This window comes from Amyelois transitella, chromosome 7 (genome assembly GCF_032362555.1).
Source record: "Amyelois transitella isolate CPQ chromosome 7, ilAmyTran1.1, whole genome shotgun sequence".
NCBI classification, from domain to species: domain Eukaryota; kingdom Metazoa; phylum Arthropoda; class Insecta; order Lepidoptera; family Pyralidae; genus Amyelois; species Amyelois transitella.
Window position 1 is genome coordinate 11,656,850 of NC_083510.1, and position 20,059 is coordinate 11,676,908.

Here is a 20,059-nt window from a genome sequence, read left to right on the forward strand (position 1 = left end):
AAAAAAACAAGAGAATGACAAATCAACCCAGCCCAAAAATTAAGCTGAAATTTTTAATTCGGGCTTTCTGTTTCACAACAAAAAAGACAGCAAATTAAACATTATCCAGCATTTTTTCAGAATTGAACACAAATTGTTTTTAATAGCACTCAGTCAAAATATCTTTATTGTTATACATAAAAATTGTAAGTATGAAACTCACCTAATGCTAAGGCTGTTTTCCAGATTTCAGGTTTTAGTTTGGAAGCTTTTACTTCAGGATTGAAATTGGCCACACAATCCGTATTCCTCTCATACGCAAACTCATTTGGAACTCTGTTGTGTAAATTATAACTAAGGTGGGACAAATTTGTTCCCAGAAAATTTATATTTGTGGATGGATTTGTGAGGTTCTCGTCGCAGAGACCCAGTTCGAACATAGCATTTCGATTGCTCTTCTGCAGCCTCTTCACGAAAAGAATGAACCTCTTCCTCTCGCCAAGTTTCAGCTGATCAAATGGGTACTCATAGAAATCTCGATCAATAAAAGAGAGAAGACACTGTCCGTCTATATCGTGTGATTTACATATATCTACAATATAGCCTGTAATTTTGTCTTTGTGCAATAATTCCAACACATCTTCGTTACTCCAGTTTAAAATATCAGATTCCATTGTTACAGGACGCAGAAATTTTGTGAGCCAACCGAATTCACTTCTAGTACTGTTATAAGATATAGATGACTGTAAATTATTTTCCCTGGCCCATTTATTTACTCATTAACGAAAGAAAGAAGATACGAAAATTAAAATCACATAATTTTAGCCTCAGATTTTAACAGAGTAAACAAATCACGGACGTACTGTACGTACGTTTTAACAATTTGACTTTGACAACTAAAATGAAATGTATGAATGAAATTGAAGAATGAATCGAAACTACCCTAATGTAGCAGTGTGAAGTGAAGTTAGGTATAAACGAACTAACCTACCGTCACAATTTTTTTATATATTAAGGATGGCTACGCCCCCTATTTCCCTTCTTTAGTTTTATGACTATGAATACTTTAAAAAATGTTATTAGTGGATTTGATGTGACCAATAAATTATAATTATTAGAAATAACTGTTATAGGAAGAAACAATTGTTCTTATGCCAAGTTCACCCGTATGCTAAAAATCAATTATGACTTAGAACTATTATGCCAAAGTACAATTATGTGATAAAAAGCGGCCTCCGATTATTCACATCAGTGGGACATCACTAGCTTTTGTTTAGGTTGGCCACCATTATTATTGCTGTGCGTTGATTGGTTGGTACAATTTTTTTGGCGGGTTTTGAAATGTGTGTGAAGTGAATTGACTTTGATTTGACAGTTTGCGAAAATATTTACGGTGTTAGCCGGACCGGCTGTATTTCCAGGTTTTCGTGTTTCTGGATGTCCTTGAACTATCTTTTCACTGTTAGTGGATTCCTGACGAAGGTTTAGTTTAAGCTTCTTAAATTTTAATTACTTGCCATGAGTGATTTGCCATACCGAGCGGAATACGCTTCCTCAGGGAGGGCAGGATGTAAAGGTTGTAAAGACAAAATCGAACAAGGAAAACTACGCATCGCTCGAATGGTTCAGGTTTGGAGACAATTTATCTAATCATTGCAAAAACAAAGTCAGTTTCATATCAGCTCTTTGTCGGAGAAATAAAATTTGTGACTGACTAACCTTACTGTTATTACATTGTTATGATTGTGTGCGATTGTTTACAATATATAAAGTATTATATTATTATATTATGCGACTATGCGTCATCGTTCCGCACAAACAAGTTCTCACTTGTTTACCAACTAGCTGCAGCCTACAGTTTTTCTCATGATTTTTCAATAATTCATTCCAATTTTGCCAAAAGGTTCCTCCAAAGTCGAATGTGGTTCTCTGCATTAGGTTAGGTACCACCACTCCATCACTTACGCATGAATGTCATAATAAGCGACTAAAGGAAATAGTATTTATTGCAAACATTCATATGTATCTGTTAATTTAAAAGAAACAGTACCAACTCCTTTTTTTCTGCACAAATTGTTGAAATCATTCAAAGCAAGTTATACATTTTTAATTCTATATGGCGTTGGACTAGCTATCTGTCTCTACTATTAAATCTGAATTCCCTCTCTTTTATATCACACACTTGACATGGTTTTCAACACACAAGTTAAATAAAAATTTTTTGGTAACAAAAATTGTAATAATATTTATTATTGCAGTCTGCATTCCATGATGGCAAGCAACCAAACTGGTACCACGAGGAGTGTTTCTTCGAGAAGCAGAGGCCAAAATCTGTTGATGAGGTTGGAAACTTTAATAAACTCAAGAGTGCTGATCAAAAAAGGCTTAGCACTAAAATAGGTATGAGTATTGATGATGGGACTTTATGTGACTTTCCATTCTAAAACACAAAAAATTTGTTTAATGTAGATCAATATTATTGTTTAGTACATCTAAACAATAATATTGATATTAATAGAAAAAGTTCTTTATAATCCTTGTCAATTTTGTTCATGTTGTCTGTTGACAACCTTAATAAGTTGGTTGTTATCAGCAGAGAAAGAGATACTTCTTCAAAACACCGTAATGCTGGTCTGATCAGATTAAACTTCCATCACTAATGTACCAGTACTCTGACAATGATTTAAAATACGATATGAAGAAAAATAATTCACCAACCCTGTAATTATGGTTAGCTATTCTTAGCTTCCATGCTAATTGGAAAATTATTGTTACTTATTTATTACTTAGTTTCTTAACAATTATATTTAAGTGTATTAAGTAACATATTATACATATTTATACTATTATGTCTTTATGGTTATCACGTTACCTGTACATCCATCTCAATTTGACTGGCAAAGTAGGCCTTGTGGCATAAAGTCCACCTGTTATACTTTTTACGTGCATGAAATTTAAATAAAAATTATTTTTCAGATGAAGTATCCCAGGGTGCAGTGGTAATGGTGGCAAATGAGAAACCTAAAGGGAAATCGAAGAAGCGAGCGGCCACTGCTGTGGTGGGTGCTCTCAAAGACTTCGGCGTGGAGTACGCTAAGAGCAGCCGAGCTAGTTGCAAGCACTGTGAGATTAAGATCTGTAAGGTATGTCTATTTGTCATTTAAGTTGTCTAAAGGAGTCCTTCAACTGAAAACGTAGGTATAAATGTGACTATATGTATGTACATATCAAATTGTAGGATGAAGTGCGCATACGCAAGACAGTGTTCGACACAGAAATCGGCAGCAAGTATGGTGGTCAGCCGCTCTGGCATCATGTCAAATGCTTCGCCGAAGCGCGGCATGAGTTACAGTTCTTCGCTGGCGGGGATGTGCTGCCAGGGTTCAGTGACCTGGCGGAGGAAGATCAGAAAATGATAAAAGAGATTGTTAAGTAAGTTTTCAAACTATCTACCATAAGACTGTGGCTCTGTTCATTTAAATAAAAACCTGTTTAATCTCATTCTCGTTAGAAAACTGACTACGTCAGAAAATTTTCAGCTCTGTTTTAAAATGTGTGTGTGTACTAATCAACCAACTATTTACTCTTTTTAATTTTATGTTACATACAGACATATCATTTGCTCTTTTATACTTATTTTTTGGTTATTTTAAGACCATTAGACTCCGGTGAAGTGCCAATAAAGAAACTGAAATCCGAGAAACCCGATCCCGAGGAGCAGAAACTGGAGAAGACGATGAAGAAGCAGAACGATTTGTATCAGAAGTACAAAACGGGACTCGGCAAGTTCTCAGCCGGCGATGTCGAGAGCTTGTTAGAGGCGAATTCACAAGAGGTGCCTCAGAATAAACGGGAGGTATGTAAAACGTTTTTTTTTCAACTTAAATAGATAGTTAAAACTCTTTATTGCACCATAAGAGTAAAACATACAAAACAGATAGAGATGGTACAAAGGCGGACTTATTGCTCATGCAATATCTACGGGTGGAAGGAAATCAAACAGGAGATTGGCGTTTGCGCAGAGCAAGATACATAAACTATTTATTGCACCAAAAGGAAAAGAAAATCAGAAACAAAACAGGTTATGAGACCTAAGCTAAGTTTTTAAACATACATGAAATCATAGATTTGAATCTCAATTAAATTGTGCTGAAGTAGAAAAATTACTTTGTTTATGCAAAGGCAGGAGTGGGAAGGCCTAGACGAACATACCTTAATCAAATTATGGATGTTCTGGCTAAAGTCAGGTCAAGAGTACCCGAAGCCGCTAAGATTCCATAAAAGTGTTATGAATGTGGACGAAGCGAAATAATGTAATACACATTAAGGACACTAACTAAACTTTGAACTAGTATGATGTTTGAAAAATGTATGGTTGCAGGCGGTTGACCTCCTGGCTGACTGTATGGCTTTTGGAGCCCTGAAGCCCTGCCCCGAGTGTAAGAATGGACAACTCGTATTAGATACTTTTGGCTATAAGTGTACTGGTAAGTAATTATAATAAGTAGTAAATAGTTATAATTGCAGGCCCCCAACATCTAACGTAGCAAGTTGAAGGCCTCAGTGGAAGAACATGTGACGTCATAATGGCGACGCGTTTGGTCAATTTAAATTTCCCTCCCATATTTGTTAATATAATAAGAAAATTATGTGCAAACTACACAGTAATAACAATGTAACGCTAATAAATAGTTGACAAAAATAAATTGAGACTAAAACCTTATGCATATAACCTATTCTTTTTCGACAGTCACCTGTCTGCTGCAAAGTTCATATACAAATTAACATTTTCCATGAATAAAATCTCTTTGCACATGACTATATTGACATATGTATCTCATTTATAGGACACATAAGCGGGTTCACCTCATGCGCCTACATAACTCAGGACCCCAAGAGAGTACCACTGGTGGTACCATCGTCATTCTCAGACCGCTCCTTGTTCAAGAAGTACAAACCCAAAGCGGATGTGAGGGTGTTCCGTTCAGCTCCTAAACCAGTGTTGCCTGTGAAGAAGGAGGAGACGGTGTAAGTGTCACACACATACAAACATATTTTTATCACACACACACATAAAAATTAAAATGAAATATTGTGCATTGACTACTATACTGAACTAAAATAGGAGCCGTGTGGTTCCAGGCATCAAAAGAAAAAGAATAGAACCAGTCCATTTGTTTCCCGTGAATGTCGTAAATGGCGATTAAGGGATAGGCTTAAACACTTGAGATTGTTCTTTTAGGCGATGGGCTAGCAACTTGTCTCTATTTGAATCTCAATTCCATCATTAAGCCTAACAGCTGAACGTGGCCTTTCCGTCTTTTCAAGTTTGTTGGCTATGTCTATCCTGCAAGAGATATAGACTATATGTATTTATGAGATGAAGGGGTATGAAAAAAAAAATAATGTAGTTTTTTTGTGCAAAAGTCCACATAGGATATAAGTTTCTTGGTATGGATCTTGAATTGCATGCTCGTAATATTTGATAGCTGTATAAATTTCATACATATCTTCACAGTGTGAAGAAAGAGGTTCGCAATCCCCCACTGAAGAACTTACAATTCTTCATCTACGGCCGTGACCTGAGCAAAGACAAGAAGGAAGAGATCAAAAGACGCATCCTCAAACTGGGCGGTCTCGTGGTCTCCAAGCTGACGGAGACCGCGGCCGCTGTGGTCTCCACAAAGAAGGAGATCGAGAGGATGAGTGAGAAGATGGAGGAAGTTTCTGAGAAAGAGATAGAGGTAGGTTAATCTTTGTAATACATATATCACGATCACAGAAAAAAGAATGGGACCACTCCATTTCTTTACTATGGATTTCGTAAAAGGCGACTAAGGATTAGGCTTATGAACTAGGGATTCTTCTTTTAAGCAATGGGCTAGCAACTTGTCACTATTTGAATCTCAATTCTATCATTAAGCCAAACAGCTGAATGTGGCCTATCAGTCTTTTCAAGACTGTTGGCTCTGTCTGTAATTATATATATGTATGTATGTATATATAAAATTTTATGTGAAATGGACCATTTCCCTTTTCAAGTAGGTAAGGCTTTTCAATAGTCAAGGCAAAAAGGCCAATGATTTTTATTGTTGCAGGTTGTCGAAGAATCCTTCCTAGACCTGATCCACCCGGAGAACGGGAGCGTGTCGGAGTCGATGAGACTCATCAGGGAAAACAATATCGCGACGTGGGGCTCCGATGTGAGTACTCGTTACATCTTAATTTTGTTTGTTTGTTTGTTTGTACAATTTTCTGTCTGTCGCTGTACAAGTATTGGGTATAGATAGATCTTCTGGGGCAGATGAAATCTTCTAGAATTTACAGAAGATTTACAATTTTTAAATAAAATGGTCTTGTTTTTTTTTTTTCTTTTTTTCCTTTTTTATACATTAGAATGCTTTGATTCATTGTTAGGTAAGGATGCATCATGCTAAAGAAATAGGAGACTTTATTTTGTTTGTTTGTTTGTTTGTACATTTTTCTGTCTGTCGCTGTACAAGTACTGGGGATAGATAGATCTTCTGGGGCAGATTAAATCTTCTAGAATTTACAGTGGAGACGGGTAATAATAAAACAGTCTTGAATTTTAGAAAATTTATTTTTCCTTTTTTAAACATCAGAATGCTTTGATTCATTGTTAGGTAGGGATGCATCATGCTAAAGAAATAGGAGATATAAGAGAGTTAATTCTTCTTCCTGGCTTTAGTCCCGGTTGCATCCTCACCACTCTGGAGAGGATAATGAGGATACATAACCCGTATTGGATTGATCATGGTTACACATCCAGTTGCCTGAATGTGCAGGTTTCCTCAGTGTTTTCACTCACCGTAAGAGTATCAATTACATACATTTATTATTGTTATTAGTTATTACCGACAATAATGTAGCACATTATAATTTTTTTTATTTATTTTTTAAGAAAGATATCTTTTCCTATTTTTTTTTAAGCCAATAACTCGCGTGCCCCAAGACGTGATCGACGGCAAGTCTATAGCCAAGTCGGGCAGCAATTACGCCAAGTCTTCTAAATCGGGACCTGTCAAAATTAAAATCAAAGGTTTGTAATAATTATTTTTGTTCATCTTTGTTTCATCTTGGTTTCTGGATTTTTCTATGTGGATATTGTAAGACAATAATTCAATCTATTTACATTATGTACATACATATAATCACGTCTATTTTCCTTGCGGGGTAGACAGATCCAACGGTCTAGAAATAGATAGGCCACGTTCGGCTGTTTGGCTTAATGATAGAATTGAGATACAAATAGTGACAGGTTGCTAGCCTATCGCCTAAAAGAAGTATATCCCAAATATATATCCTATCCCTTAGTCGCTTTTTACGATATCCATGGGAAAGATTTGGAGTGTTCTTTACTCTATTGGTGCCGGGAACCACACGACACAATCTATACATTATGGCCACATCACTAACGTCACACACTATTTGTCAATCATCGCGTAGAAATTGATGCGCTCAGCCAACAGCAGCGAAGAATCTAAATCGCGCAAGCAAAGATTTGATGGATTGGAGCATAAATAGCAACTTCCGACTCAACATGAAAATGTAAAAAAAAACGGTGAAAATTATTCCCTCCTTGAGGGCTTCAATGATGCCCAAAGTAACAATTCCACGCGGACGTAGTCGCGGGCACAGCTAGTCTATGTTAAGATTGTGGCTGCAGCGTGTTTAAGGTTCTATAGGTATAATAGAATAAATTGTGTTGCGATAAAATTATGTACATATAGGTAACTGTTTAACTGTAGGTGTTTTCTGAAGATATTCATATTATACATACATACATATGTTCACGTCTATATCCCTTGCGGGGTAGACAGAGCCAACAGTCTTGAAAGGACTGAATGGCCATGTTCAGCTATTTGGCTTAATGATAGAATTGAGATTCAAATAGTGACAGGTTGCTAGCCCATCGCCTAAAAAAGAATCCCAAGTTTGTAAGCCTATCCCTTAGTCGCCTTTTACGACATCCATGGGAAAGAGATGGAGTGGTCCTATTCTTTTTTTATTGGTGCCGGGAACCACACGGCACTGGCACACGGCACACACACACATTCATATTATATATACATATATATAATATTATGTATATACCCTTGCGGGGTAGACAGAGCCATCAGTCATCAAAAGACTATATCACACGGTTCCCCGCAGACGGGTCGGCGGTGGACCCCGCGTCAGGGCTCGCGGACTCCACCCACGTGTACGCGGACCCCGAGGGCACCAAATACAGCGTGGTGCTCTCCAAGACCGACATCGTCAGCGGGAAGAACTCGTATTATAAACTACAGCTGCTGAAGAGTGATGTAGCCGATATGTGAGTATAATAACTCTTGTACAAGCCATATTCAAAAGCTCAATAAAATAACGATCTTGTCACCTTACACATAAAGCTTAAAAAGCCAAAAGCAAAATGTATCCTGCTTGCATTAAGAGAGTTATGAATGTGGATGAAGCGAAGGAAGTATGCGGAGATCGTGGCAAGTGGAAAGAGGTAGTCTCTGCCTTTCCCTTCGGGAAAGAGGCGTGATTTTATGTATGTATGTATAATTATTGTACAATATGAAATCAAATCAAATCGTTTATTTTGTGAACATAGGTTATCACAGGCTGACATTTTTATTGTGAAAATGTACACTATGTCCCGTCATAGGGCATACAAAATTAATATTTTGAACTAAATAATAAATATTACATTGCTTCATATCAATTTAAAAAAAAATGTACATGCATTTCTATAGACGTCTTGTTCCTCCCGAGTTTAGTCCTGGTTGCATCCTCACCGCTCTGGAGAGGAGCCCGGGGTTTGACCATGGACCCTGGATTGTGTGAGTCAGGTTTTCACACGAAGCGACTCCCATCTGACCTCCGCAACCTTTGCAGGGGAACCTAACCCGTATTGGATCGATCATGGTTACACATCCAGTTGCCTGAATGTGCAGGTTTCCTCATAAATACATACATACATACATACATAAAATCACGCCTCTTTCCCGGGGGGGTCCAGGCAGAGACTTTTTTCCTCATTGTACAATATATACTATTTGACACAATATTCGTATTGAAATCATTAATTAATTATTTAATTAACTAAGTCACTAATTTTTTCAAATATAGAGTCTGCGCATTCGTCCAATTTTTAGATTTAAGAGATATACATATATTTGTTAATTGACATCAGGTGTAAATAATCATTTTAAAAATTCGATACACGTTATCACTTATTGACATCACTTAAATCTAATTATATCTACTACCGCTTCCAAAACGCATATAAAACGTGGATGAATGCACATTGTCTACATAAAAAAATATGAATAAATGTAAAACTAATGATTTCATTATTATATTACAAAATCAGGTTCTACCTGTTCCGCGCTTGGGGTCGTATCGGGACACCGATCGGCGGGAACAAGACTGAGAATTTCAGGAGTCTCCCCGACGCCGTCAGACAGTTCAAATTCTTCTATCAGGACAAGACGCAGAACGACTGGGACTGTAGGGAGTACTTTGAGAAGGTAAGCATTCTCCTCATTGAGTGTGAAACAGTTTGAAATGAAATGAAATGAAAAAAGATTTATTTTTCCACAACATACCAATATACGAATTAAATTGGTTAAAATTCAGGTTGGCTGGAAGAGATCCCACTTAGGGATAAGCCCGCCTTTGTACTGTACTGTTTTTATTTGTAATGTACTCCTTTAGTGAACAATAAAGCATTTACTTATTTACTTAACTAGAGGCCGCCCGCGACTTCGTCCGCATGGAAACCCTATCAATCCCGCGGGAACTCTGGGATAAAAAGTAGCCTATGTGTTATTCTGGGTCTTCAGCTACCTACATACCAAATTTCATGGTAATCGGTTCAGTAGTTTTTGCGTGAAAGAGTAACAAACATCCATACAAACTTTCGCCTTTATAATAGTAGTAGGAATTATTTAAAGGCATTGTTCGTCAACATTTTTTACAGGTCAAACATGTGACATATCAATTCTATTGACATTTTTATTCTAAGTTTTATTTCTAGTCAGGTTTTTTACACGATGCGACTCCCGTCTGACCTCCGCAACTTTAACAGGAGAATTGGATCGATCATGGTAACACATCCAGTTGTCTGAATGTATTTTACCTACTTTGAAAATAGTCACACGCATTTTAACCTGGCACCTTACCTATTCGATAACAACTATATACCCCCCCCCCCCCCCCCCCCCCTCCCCCCCACAGGTCCCAGGCGCCTACTACCCTCACGACGTGGACTACAGCGACGGAGACAAGAAGGAGAACCTTCGCGCCATGGAGCTGGACTCCAAATGTTCATTGCCAGAGCCCGTGCAGAAACTCGTGCAGAAGATCTTCGACACGAACGCCATGAAACAGACCATGTTGGAGTTTGAGGTACGTTGGACCAAAGAGAATGTCATGCCATCAACCTTGGACATATCCTCACTTTCTATAAAGAATACATAAATACTTATGGTCTCGTCTGTATCCTTTGCGAGGAAGATAGAGCTAACAGTCTTGAAAAGACTGAATGACGAGGTTCAGCTGTTTGGCTTAATGATAGTTATAAATAAAAAATTATTAAAAACTGCCGTGTGGTACCCGGCACGAATAGAAAAAAGGATAGGACCACTCCATCCCATCCATCCATCCCGTGGATGTCGTAAACAACGACTAAGACATAGGCTTATAAATTTGTGATTCTTAGGCCACGTTCAGCTGTTTGGCTTAATGATAGAATTGAGATTCAAATAGTGACAAGTTGCTAGCCCATCGCCGGAAAGGAGAATCTCAAGTTTATAAGCCTATCCATTGGTCGCCTCTTACGACATCCACGGGAAGAAGATTGATATATAGGTTTATCTGCAACCTTTGAAAGGAATCTGAAGCATGATTACGCTACTTAAAGTTGTCTCAATTTTGTTAGCAATAAAACTAATGTACGTAGCTAAGAATAGAATCACGGTACTTGGTCGCAGTAAAATTTTAGTTATTTCACCGTGTGAGTCACACATTTTTTTAATTTAAGCAACTTAACAGTTCAACCTACGACTTAAAAAAACTATTTGTGTTTTTTTTTAATGTTTTTTTTTCATTTTATTTGCAGTTGGACACGGAAAAGATGCCGCTGGGCAAAATATCTCAGAAACAGATCACTCAAGGGTACAAAGTGTTGTCGGAGCTGCTAAAGTATATAGAGAAGGGAAAAGTGAACCAGTCTAAAGTCATTGATGCTACTAACAGGTAGGTAATATAAACTTTCAATTTCGGAGTCGCGGAATTACTCTAGCAAATACATACATAGATTTAGATAGACAGCTAGTGGACCCCGGGCTTAGAAACACTTCTGTGGAGGGTGCAACCGGGAACATGCTGAGATGAGAGAGATTAAGATAATTATCCAAGATCCTAGCCAATCAGAAACAGTCAGTTTTCTATTATTCCTTGCCGGGATTTGAACCCGCGATGTGTCTTCGAGGCGAGCAATCCTACCTACCTACCGCTGCGCAAGAGCGACCGACAATATTTTCTTCAAATTCATTCATTCATATAGTCACGTTTACATCCTCTGCGGGGTACACAGAGCCAACAGTCTTAAAGAGACTGATAGTCCATGATCAGCTGTTTGGCTTTATGATAGAATTGAGATTCATATGGTGACAGGTTGCTAGCCCATCGCCTCAAATAAGAATCCCAAATTTATAAGCCTATCCCTTAGTCGCCTCTTACGGCATCCATGTGAAATGAGACTGAGTGGTACTATAATTTTTTAAATTGGTGCTTGGAACCACACGGCACACTTCAAATGATGAAACTAAATAATTCCCACGCGCAGATTCTTCACGATAATTCCTCACGACTTCGGCACTGAGAATCCTCCGCTGCTCGACTCTGCCGACCTCGTCCGGGCCAAGTGTCAGATGTTGGACAACCTGCTGGAGATCGAGATAGCTTACAGCATCCTCAACACAGGTATGGAGGATATTTACATTACATACATACATATATAATCACGTCCAAATCCCTTGCTGGGTAGACAGAACCAACAGTCTTTCAAAGACTAAAAAAGAATCCCATGTGAAAGAGATGGAGTGGTCCTATTCTTTTTTGTATTGGTGCCGGGAACCACACGGCACCAATACACGGTTAATTACGATGTTTTACTGAAAATCGGTCAAAAAAATAGTGCGACAATTTTCAAGATACAAATTCAACAATAATATACTTTCTTCCGTGTGGTTCCCGGCACCAATACAAAAAAAGAATAGGACCACTCCATCTCTTTCTCGTGGATGTCGTAAAAGGCGACTAAGGGATAGGCTAACAAACTTGGGATTCTTTTTTAGGCGATGGGCTAGCAACCTGTCACTATTGGAATCTCAATTCTATCATTAAGCCAAATAGCTGCTATGTGGCCATTCAGCCTTTTCAAGACTGTTGGCTCTGTCTACCCCGCAAGGGATATAGACGTGACCATATGTATGTATGTATGTATATACTTTTTTATTTTAAAAATACAGATAGCAAATCCACCGGCAGCGTTGTGGAGGAGAGTTACAAGAAGCTGAGAACGGAGATCACTCCCCTGGACAGGAATTCCAAAGAGTTCAAGATGATCGAGGAGTACACGAAGAATACTCACGCTGCCACTCACTCGGCTTATACACTGGAGATTGAGGAGGTATGTACATACATACATATATACATTAATCACGCCTCTTGCCCGGAGGGGAATGACTGATAGTAGTTTTAAATAAATTGAGACTGGTTGTTTCTATGGGATATGAGGTCAACAATACTATATTTTATAATAAATTATGTAGATTAAAATATAATAAAATAGGTTAGGTATATATAAAATTCTCGTGTCACAATGTTCGTTCCCGTACTCCACCGAAACGGCTCGACCGATTCTCATGAAATTTTGTGAGCATATTGAGTAGGTCTGAGAATCGGCCAACATTTTTTTTAACGAGATATTATTGAAATAATAATTATATTGCAAAACTACGTTTGCCAGGACAGCTATCCTTCTAATATTATAAATGCGATAGTTTGTGAATATGTCAGTATGGATGTTTGTTACTCTTTCACGCAAAATCTACAGAACCGATTACGATGAAATTTAGTATGTAGGTAGCTGAAGGCCCAGAATAACATATAGGCTACTTTTTATCCCGGAGTTCCCGCGGGATCGATTCCACGCGGACAAAGTCGCAGGCGGCCTCTTGTAAATATAAAATACATGTTAATCAGAATGTTTTGTTTTTTCATTCGTTTATCATTACGGCCTTGCCGGGAATCGAACCCAATTTCTTTAAAATACTGTAATATTTCAGGTGTTCAAAGTGGTCCGAGACGGCGAAGAGAAACGCTACAAGCCGTTCAAGAAATTACACAACCGGCGTCTGCTGTGGCACGGTTCAAGGGTTACCAACTTTGCTGGTATATTGTCTCAAGGTATGCCATGTGTATAACAACTTATTATTATTATTGATAATACTTATTTTATTACTGATTACTGATTTATTATAATGAATAAAAAAAAGTGGCGTGTGGTACCCGGCACCAATACAAAAAAGAATGGGACCACTCCGTCTCTTTACCATGGATGTCGTAAAAGGCGACTAAGAGATAGGCTTACAAACCTGGGATTCTTTTTTTAGGCGATGGGCTAGAAATTTGTCACTATTTGAATCTCAATTCTATTCTAGTTTGTTTGTTTGAACTCGCTTATCTCAGGAACTACTGGTTCGAATTGAAAAAATCTTTTTGTGTTGAATAGACTATTTATCGAGGTGGGCTTAAGTCTATATAAAATCACGCTGCAATTGTTAAGAGCGAAGAAATAATGGAAAATGTAAAAAAAAAAACGGGGTAAATTATTCATCCTTGATCCCATCAATGATCCCCAAACATAACTATTCCACGCGAACGAAGTCGCGGGCACAGCTAGTTTACAATAAAATGAACTGTTCCGTGCAGGGCTCCGCATCGCGCCGCCCGAGGCGCCGGTGACGGGCTACATGTTCGGCAAGGGCATCTACTTCGCCGACATGGTGTCCAAGTCCGCCAACTACTGCTGCACCAGCAAAGACAAGCCCGTCGGTGTGATGCTGCTGTGCGAAGTCGCCCTGGGCAATATGTGAGTTGTATATATATATATATATATATTTAATAATAACTCGACGGCCTCTGTGGCGCAGCGGTAGTACGCTTGTCTGTGACACCGGAGGTCCCGGGTTCGAATCCCGGCCAGGGTGTGATGAGAAAAGAACTTTTTCTGATTGGCCTGGGTCTTGGATGTTTATCTATATAAGTATTTATTATAAAAATAAAGTATCGTTGAGTTAGTATCTCGTAACACAAGTCTCGAACTTACTTCGAGGCTAACTCAATCTGTGTGATTTGTCCCGTATATATTGTCCCGTAGGTATATAATAACTTGTTAGATAATGATATTAGCATTAAGTCCGCCTATTGTACTTTACAAATAGTAATTGTTACAATAAAGAATAAATAAATAAATAAAATAATATATTATAAAGCTGAAAGGTCAAAAGTACCAGAAACCGCCGAGCTCGCATGAAGAGAGTTATGAATGTGGATGAAGCGAAAGAAGTATGCAGAGATCGTGGCAAGTGGAAAGATGTAGTCTCCGCCTACCCCTACGGGAAAAAGGCGTGATTTTATGTATGTAGATATGTATTAGATTTTTATTTAGAAATCACATTAAACATGGCGACCCTGGCTTGATGTAGATAATTCATTTATTAATATCAGATTACAAAGATCCAGTTTGTTAGTAATACATAAAATTATAAATCTGCAAAATAATATAAAATAACATAAAAGGGTTAGTACTTAATTCTACTAGAATCTTTAAAGTTGACCATGTAGGGCCACCGGCATGGTACCCCGCACAAGATGCCTTATTATAGGCGAGTCGTATCTGTCTGCCACAGTTCTTAGAATGGTATTGCCACTCGACCTTATCCTCCTTATCAAAGACGCCATTTTTTTTCTAATAATAGCGTGAAACCCGTCTGTTCTTGTTTGAGCAAACATTTCAGAGGCGCTACAGAACTTGGGGAGTCGCAATAACATTCTAAAAATATTATTGTACTGGATACGGAGAGCATCCAGCGACCTTTTGGTGCCGCGGACCCACAGACCACCCGTGTAGAAGCCCTGGCAAAAAGCTTTAAATAAGGTTATTTTAACCTGGTCACCACAGCGGGCGAATCTCCGGGCCAGCATGTTACCTCTGACCGCCAACGCTCTCCGCTCCCTTTCTATGTCGTCATCATCTTTAAGGTCGTCGGCAAGTACATGGCCCAGATACTTAAAAGTTTTTACTATTTTTAGATAAACTTTCGAGACACTAATAACAGACGCCCTCTGTGGCGCAGCGGTAGTACGCTTGTCTGTGACACCAGAGGTCCTGGGTTCGAATCCCGGCCAGGGCGTGATGAGAAAAGAACTTTTTCTGATTGGCCTGGGTCTTGGATGTTTATCTATATAAGTATTTATTATAAAAATAAAGTATCGTTGAGTTAGTATCTCGTAACACAAGTCTCGAACTTACTTCGAGGCTAACTCAATCTGTGTGATTTGTCCCGTATATAATAACTGTTAGATAATGATATCAGCATTAAGTCCGCCTATTGTACTTTACAAATTGTAATTGTTACAATAAAGAATAAATAAAATAATATTACTATATATATATATATACAGGGTGACATTTAAAACAACTGCATCCTTTTAAACATAGACTATACCCATGCTTCTGAGCCGTTTGAGCCTATTTTTATTTAAATTAAACGTCATCATTTTCACATTTAAAAATCCCTCATAAACAACGTCACACGCTTTAATACAGACCAATACTACAAAAAGAAATTAAAACTAAACATGTAAATAAATGTCTGAAAAGTAAATTATTTTTCTAGTATCAAGATCAAGTAAAGTACAGAGTTGTCGAGATCGCTCAGCTAAATGAATTGGGTCGTTGACCTCTGAATCTTACGCGTCGCTTTTCCGCCGGCCGGGGTGATAGGACGTATTTAGGATCGTGGATTTTGATACTTTTATTTTTTTCGTACTTTCTGAAATATGAACCGATAATTTTCTTTTAACGTTTTTAAATATCCTTTGGATGAGTACACTTAACAGTTAAATTTATGCAGTTGAATTAAAAGTCACCCTGTATATTAATTGACGTCCTATGAAAATGCTGCAGTGTAGTTTGTCCCGCCGCTTCTTCTACACATGCGCTTTGGAAGCGGTAGTAGTTATAATTAGATTTAAGTTATGTGACGTCAATAAGTAATACCTTGAATCCAATTTTGAAAATAAACCTATTGTATTCTATTATTCTGGCTCTGTCTACCCCGCAAGGGATATAGACGTGACCATATGTATGTATGTATTAATATTATGAAGCTGAAGAGTTTGTTTGTTTGTTTGAAGGTGCTAATCTCAGAAATTAGTGGTTCGAATTGAAAAATTCTTTTTGCGTTGAATAGACCGTTTATCGGGGAAGGCTTTAGGCTATAAAATCACGCTGCAACTATTAGAGCGAAGAAATAATGAAAAATGTGAAAAAAAAAACGGGGTAGATTATTTATCCTGGAGGGCTTCAATGATGCCCAAAATAACCATTCCTTTCAGGCAATGGGCTTGTAACCTGTCACTATTTAAATTCCAATTAAGCCATACAGCTGAATGGCCTTTCAGTCTTTTCAAGACTGTTGGTTCTGTCTACCTCGTAAGTGATACAGACGTGATAATATTATGCATGTACATGTATATGTAGATTAACCATGGCTACTGTGCCTTGATATAGATAAACTTTAGAGACACTAATATACGGCCTCTGTGGCGCAGCGGTAGTACGCTTGTCTGTGACACCAGAGGTCCCGGGTTCGAATTCCGGTCAGGGCATGAAGAGAAACGAACTTTTTCTGATTGGTCTGGGTCTTGGATGTTTATCTATATAAGTATTCATTATAAAATATAGTATCGTTGAGTTAGTATCTCGTAACACAAGTCTCGAACTTACTTCGAGGCTAACTCAATCTGTGTAATTTATGTCTCGTATATTATATATATATATATATTTATTTAATATAACGAATTTGCCAACCAAGGACTTCGAGGCTAACTCGATCTGTGTAATTTGTGTCCCGTATATATATATTTATTTATTTAATACAACGAATTTGCCAACAGGAAGGAGTGCAGAAAAGCGGAGTACGTGACCAAACTGCCGGCCGGCACACACTCGGTGTTCGGTGCGGGGCGCACAGAGCCCGACCCGGCGCACGCGCTGAAATTAGACGACGACACGCTAGTTCCGCTCGGGCCGCCGCTCGCCAGCGACAGGAAATGCGATCTGCTCTACAACGAGTATCCTTTTGAATGTCACATCACATTATATTCTAAGTTTAATTGATATTGTGAAGTGCCGTGTGGTTCCCGGCGCCGATACAAAAAAGAAAAGGACCACTCCATCTCTTTCCCATGGATGTCGTTAAAGGCGACTAAGGGATAGGCTTATGAAATTGCGATCCTTTTTTTAGGCGATGGGCTAGCAACCTGTCACTATTTGGATCTCAATTCCATCATTAAGCCAAGCAGCTGAACGTGGCCATCCAGTCTTTTCGAGACTATTGGCTCTGTCTACCCCGTAAAGGATATAGACGTGATTATATGTAGGTATGTATGTAAAGCCACGCATTCTTCAAATACGTGACATAACATACATAGACAGAGCCAATAGTCCCGAAAAGACTGAATGGCCACGTTCAGCTGCTCGGCTCAATGATGGAATTGAGATCCAAATAGAGACAGGTTGCTAGCCCGTCGCCTATAAAAAGAATCAAAAGCATGTAAGCCTATCCTTTAGTCACCTTTTACGACATCCATGGGAAAGAAATGCGAGTGGTCGTATTCTTTTTCTTGTATTGTTGCCGGGAACCACACGGCACATAACAATTGGCTAACAATACTCTAAAAACCTTTTTTGCAACAAATTAATATTCCTGAACACAGCTGTCAGATACATCGTGTACGACGTGGCGCAAGTCAACGTGAAATATCTTCTGCAGATGAAATTCAATTTCAAATATTGATTTTAATAATCAAAATTGAAATATGTATGTACCTACATCGCCATATTGTCGACTGTCTGTGTTGTTGTTAATTGTGTCATTGTGACCGCAAAAGTCGAGGTCGCATTATTTACATTATAATGTAAGTTAACGTGTGAAGTAAAAAGGTGAGACTTTAAAAATAAAGGCGTTAGTTGTTATGTGTTATGTACTTTTTAATGATTTTTCTGCATTTACACATACATACATACATATGGTCACGTCTATGTCCCTTGCGGGGTAGACAGAGCTAACAGTCTTGAAAAGACTGAATGGCCACATTCAGCTATTTGGCTTAATGAATAAGGCGAAATGAACAGTTATAATACATTTACTCGAATTTGTTCTCCTTTAGTATGGCGTTAAAAATGGCAGTTTTTGATAGGTATAATTAGTATTCATAAAGTTCATCTCAATTTTATCATTAAACCTGACAGTTGAACGCGGCCTTTCAGTCTTTCAAGACTGCTGGCTCTGTCTACCCCGCAAAAGATATTGACTATATGTATAAAGTTCATTCCAAAAGTGATCTTGAAAAGGAGATATTACGGTACCTTCCTTGATTTACTAATAATTTTAACCACAGTTATATCAAGCTTGGTTATAGATTTTTGTGTATTATTTTTATAATCACTATTAACTATGATTAGTATTGGTTTCCAAGGACAAATTATAGTTCCGAAGGCATCGCATCAGCCTCTTTGTTTTATGAAGTTATTATGTTTGTCGTTTTTAATTTTCAATTATTATTGTAAGTGTTTGATTTGAATTTGAATACAGTATTATCATTTTTGTAAGCACAGAAGTAGGTACAGGTGGAAAAGTAAAATTTTTATATGGTGCGAAATTATTTTATGCTATCCCGTTGCATTATACTATTTAGAAACAATACAATTCGATTGAGCAGAATAGAGCGCGCGGTTTGAACCCGCGAATTGAACTGTCTGCTATTGGAATAACTTCTATTCATTTTGGTTTTTCGATAATTAGTTTAATGTACTTCTTGTAACAATTTTATTCAGTTTTTATTCGGTCTGATTCTTGAATAGGCCGTGGAATCTCGCCAATGCGACTTGTAAACGTGATAGTACTGTAATTCCGATTGTCTTTGATGATACCAATTATTGTGTGATAAATAAAATTAATTATTGTTGCGTTAACCACGTACAACGCCTAATTTTTTATTTGTTAATATCTCATTTATTTTTTTAAATAAATCCAGTGATTTCTTAAATTAGTTTTATTTTTCGTTGAACCTGCAGAAATAGTCAATTTCGAACTGATACACCTGTTTCTCAGAGGAATAGGCAGAGATCTTTCAACTTTCCACTTGGTAAATAATTAAATATGTAATTAAATAGTGCAGATATTATTCAGAGAGATAATAAAAAAATTGCAATTTGTAGGTAGAAATAAAAATTCCTGGTTATCTGAATAAGTTCGAATGCAGAAAGTGGGTGTCCCTCTTGTGTTAAAATATTCTCTTATATCATACACAGCACCATGCACAGCATATAGCACATGTACCCAATATTAAAACAGCGTTGTAATGACCTACTTCTCTTGATTGTACATGCTCGTCGGACGCATTGCGAAAGTGATGAAATACAGCATGAGACAAGTAGTAGATGTTGTCTAGTTAAGCCAAGAGACGTGCTAATAATGCGACGTATTAAGATAATGCCGAAATACGTAAAATGACGAGCTGAGCTGTCAACTAAACCATTTTATGTACGATTTGCATAGATGGTACGAGTACATAGATGATTTTACATTCATACAGTTACGTCTATATACCTTGCATGGTAGACAGGGCCAGCGGTTTCGAAAAGATTGAAAGGCCACGTTCAGCTGTTTGGATTTATGAGGGAATTGAGATTCAAATAGTGACAGGTAGC

The 20,059-nt window shown here is 37.9% G+C and overlaps 2 protein-coding genes across 3 annotated transcripts in view; one reads left to right on the plus strand and one right to left on the minus strand.

The window, feature by feature from the left end:
- Nucleotides 1-902, minus strand: part of LOC106130814 (ceramide phosphoethanolamine synthase) — a 15,121-nt gene extending 14,219 nt beyond the window's left edge. Inside the window, exon 1 of the mRNA XM_060944936.1 lies at nt 203-902. Coding sequence (XP_060800919.1) covers nt 203-653 — 451 coding nt within the window. The 5' untranslated portion in view covers nt 654-902. The remainder of the gene's footprint in view (nt 1-202) is intronic.
- Nucleotides 1-19,387, plus strand: part of LOC106130825 (poly [ADP-ribose] polymerase) — a 22,015-nt gene extending 2,628 nt beyond the window's left edge. Inside the window, exons 1-20 of one of the 2 annotated variants that reach the window (XM_013329758.2) lie at nt 1,341-1,608; nt 2,238-2,379; nt 2,956-3,122; nt 3,218-3,411; nt 3,634-3,835; nt 4,361-4,466; nt 4,827-5,007; nt 5,498-5,723; nt 6,078-6,182; nt 6,931-7,039; nt 8,155-8,317; nt 9,362-9,518; nt 10,228-10,398; nt 11,111-11,247; nt 11,840-11,976; nt 12,525-12,685; nt 13,344-13,464; nt 13,990-14,149; nt 17,242-17,418; nt 18,071-19,387. In XM_013329758.2, coding sequence (XP_013185212.2) covers nt 1,498-1,608; nt 2,238-2,379; nt 2,956-3,122; nt 3,218-3,411; nt 3,634-3,835; nt 4,361-4,466; nt 4,827-5,007; nt 5,498-5,723; nt 6,078-6,182; nt 6,931-7,039; nt 8,155-8,317; nt 9,362-9,518; nt 10,228-10,398; nt 11,111-11,247; nt 11,840-11,976; nt 12,525-12,685; nt 13,344-13,464; nt 13,990-14,149; nt 17,242-17,418; nt 18,071-18,143 — 3,000 coding nt within the window. In that variant the 5' untranslated portion in view covers nt 1,341-1,497 and the 3' untranslated portion in view covers nt 18,144-19,387. Of the gene's footprint in view, nt 1-1,340; nt 1,609-2,237; nt 2,380-2,955; nt 3,123-3,217; nt 3,412-3,633; nt 3,836-4,360; nt 4,467-4,826; nt 5,008-5,497; nt 5,724-6,077; nt 6,183-6,930; nt 7,040-8,154; nt 8,318-9,361; nt 9,519-10,227; nt 10,399-11,110; nt 11,248-11,839; nt 11,977-12,524; nt 12,686-13,343; nt 13,465-13,989; nt 14,150-17,241; nt 17,419-18,070 lie in introns of those variants that run through there. The other variant, XM_060944935.1, reaches the window with a different exon arrangement.
- Nucleotides 19,388-20,059: the final 672 nt, after the last annotated feature.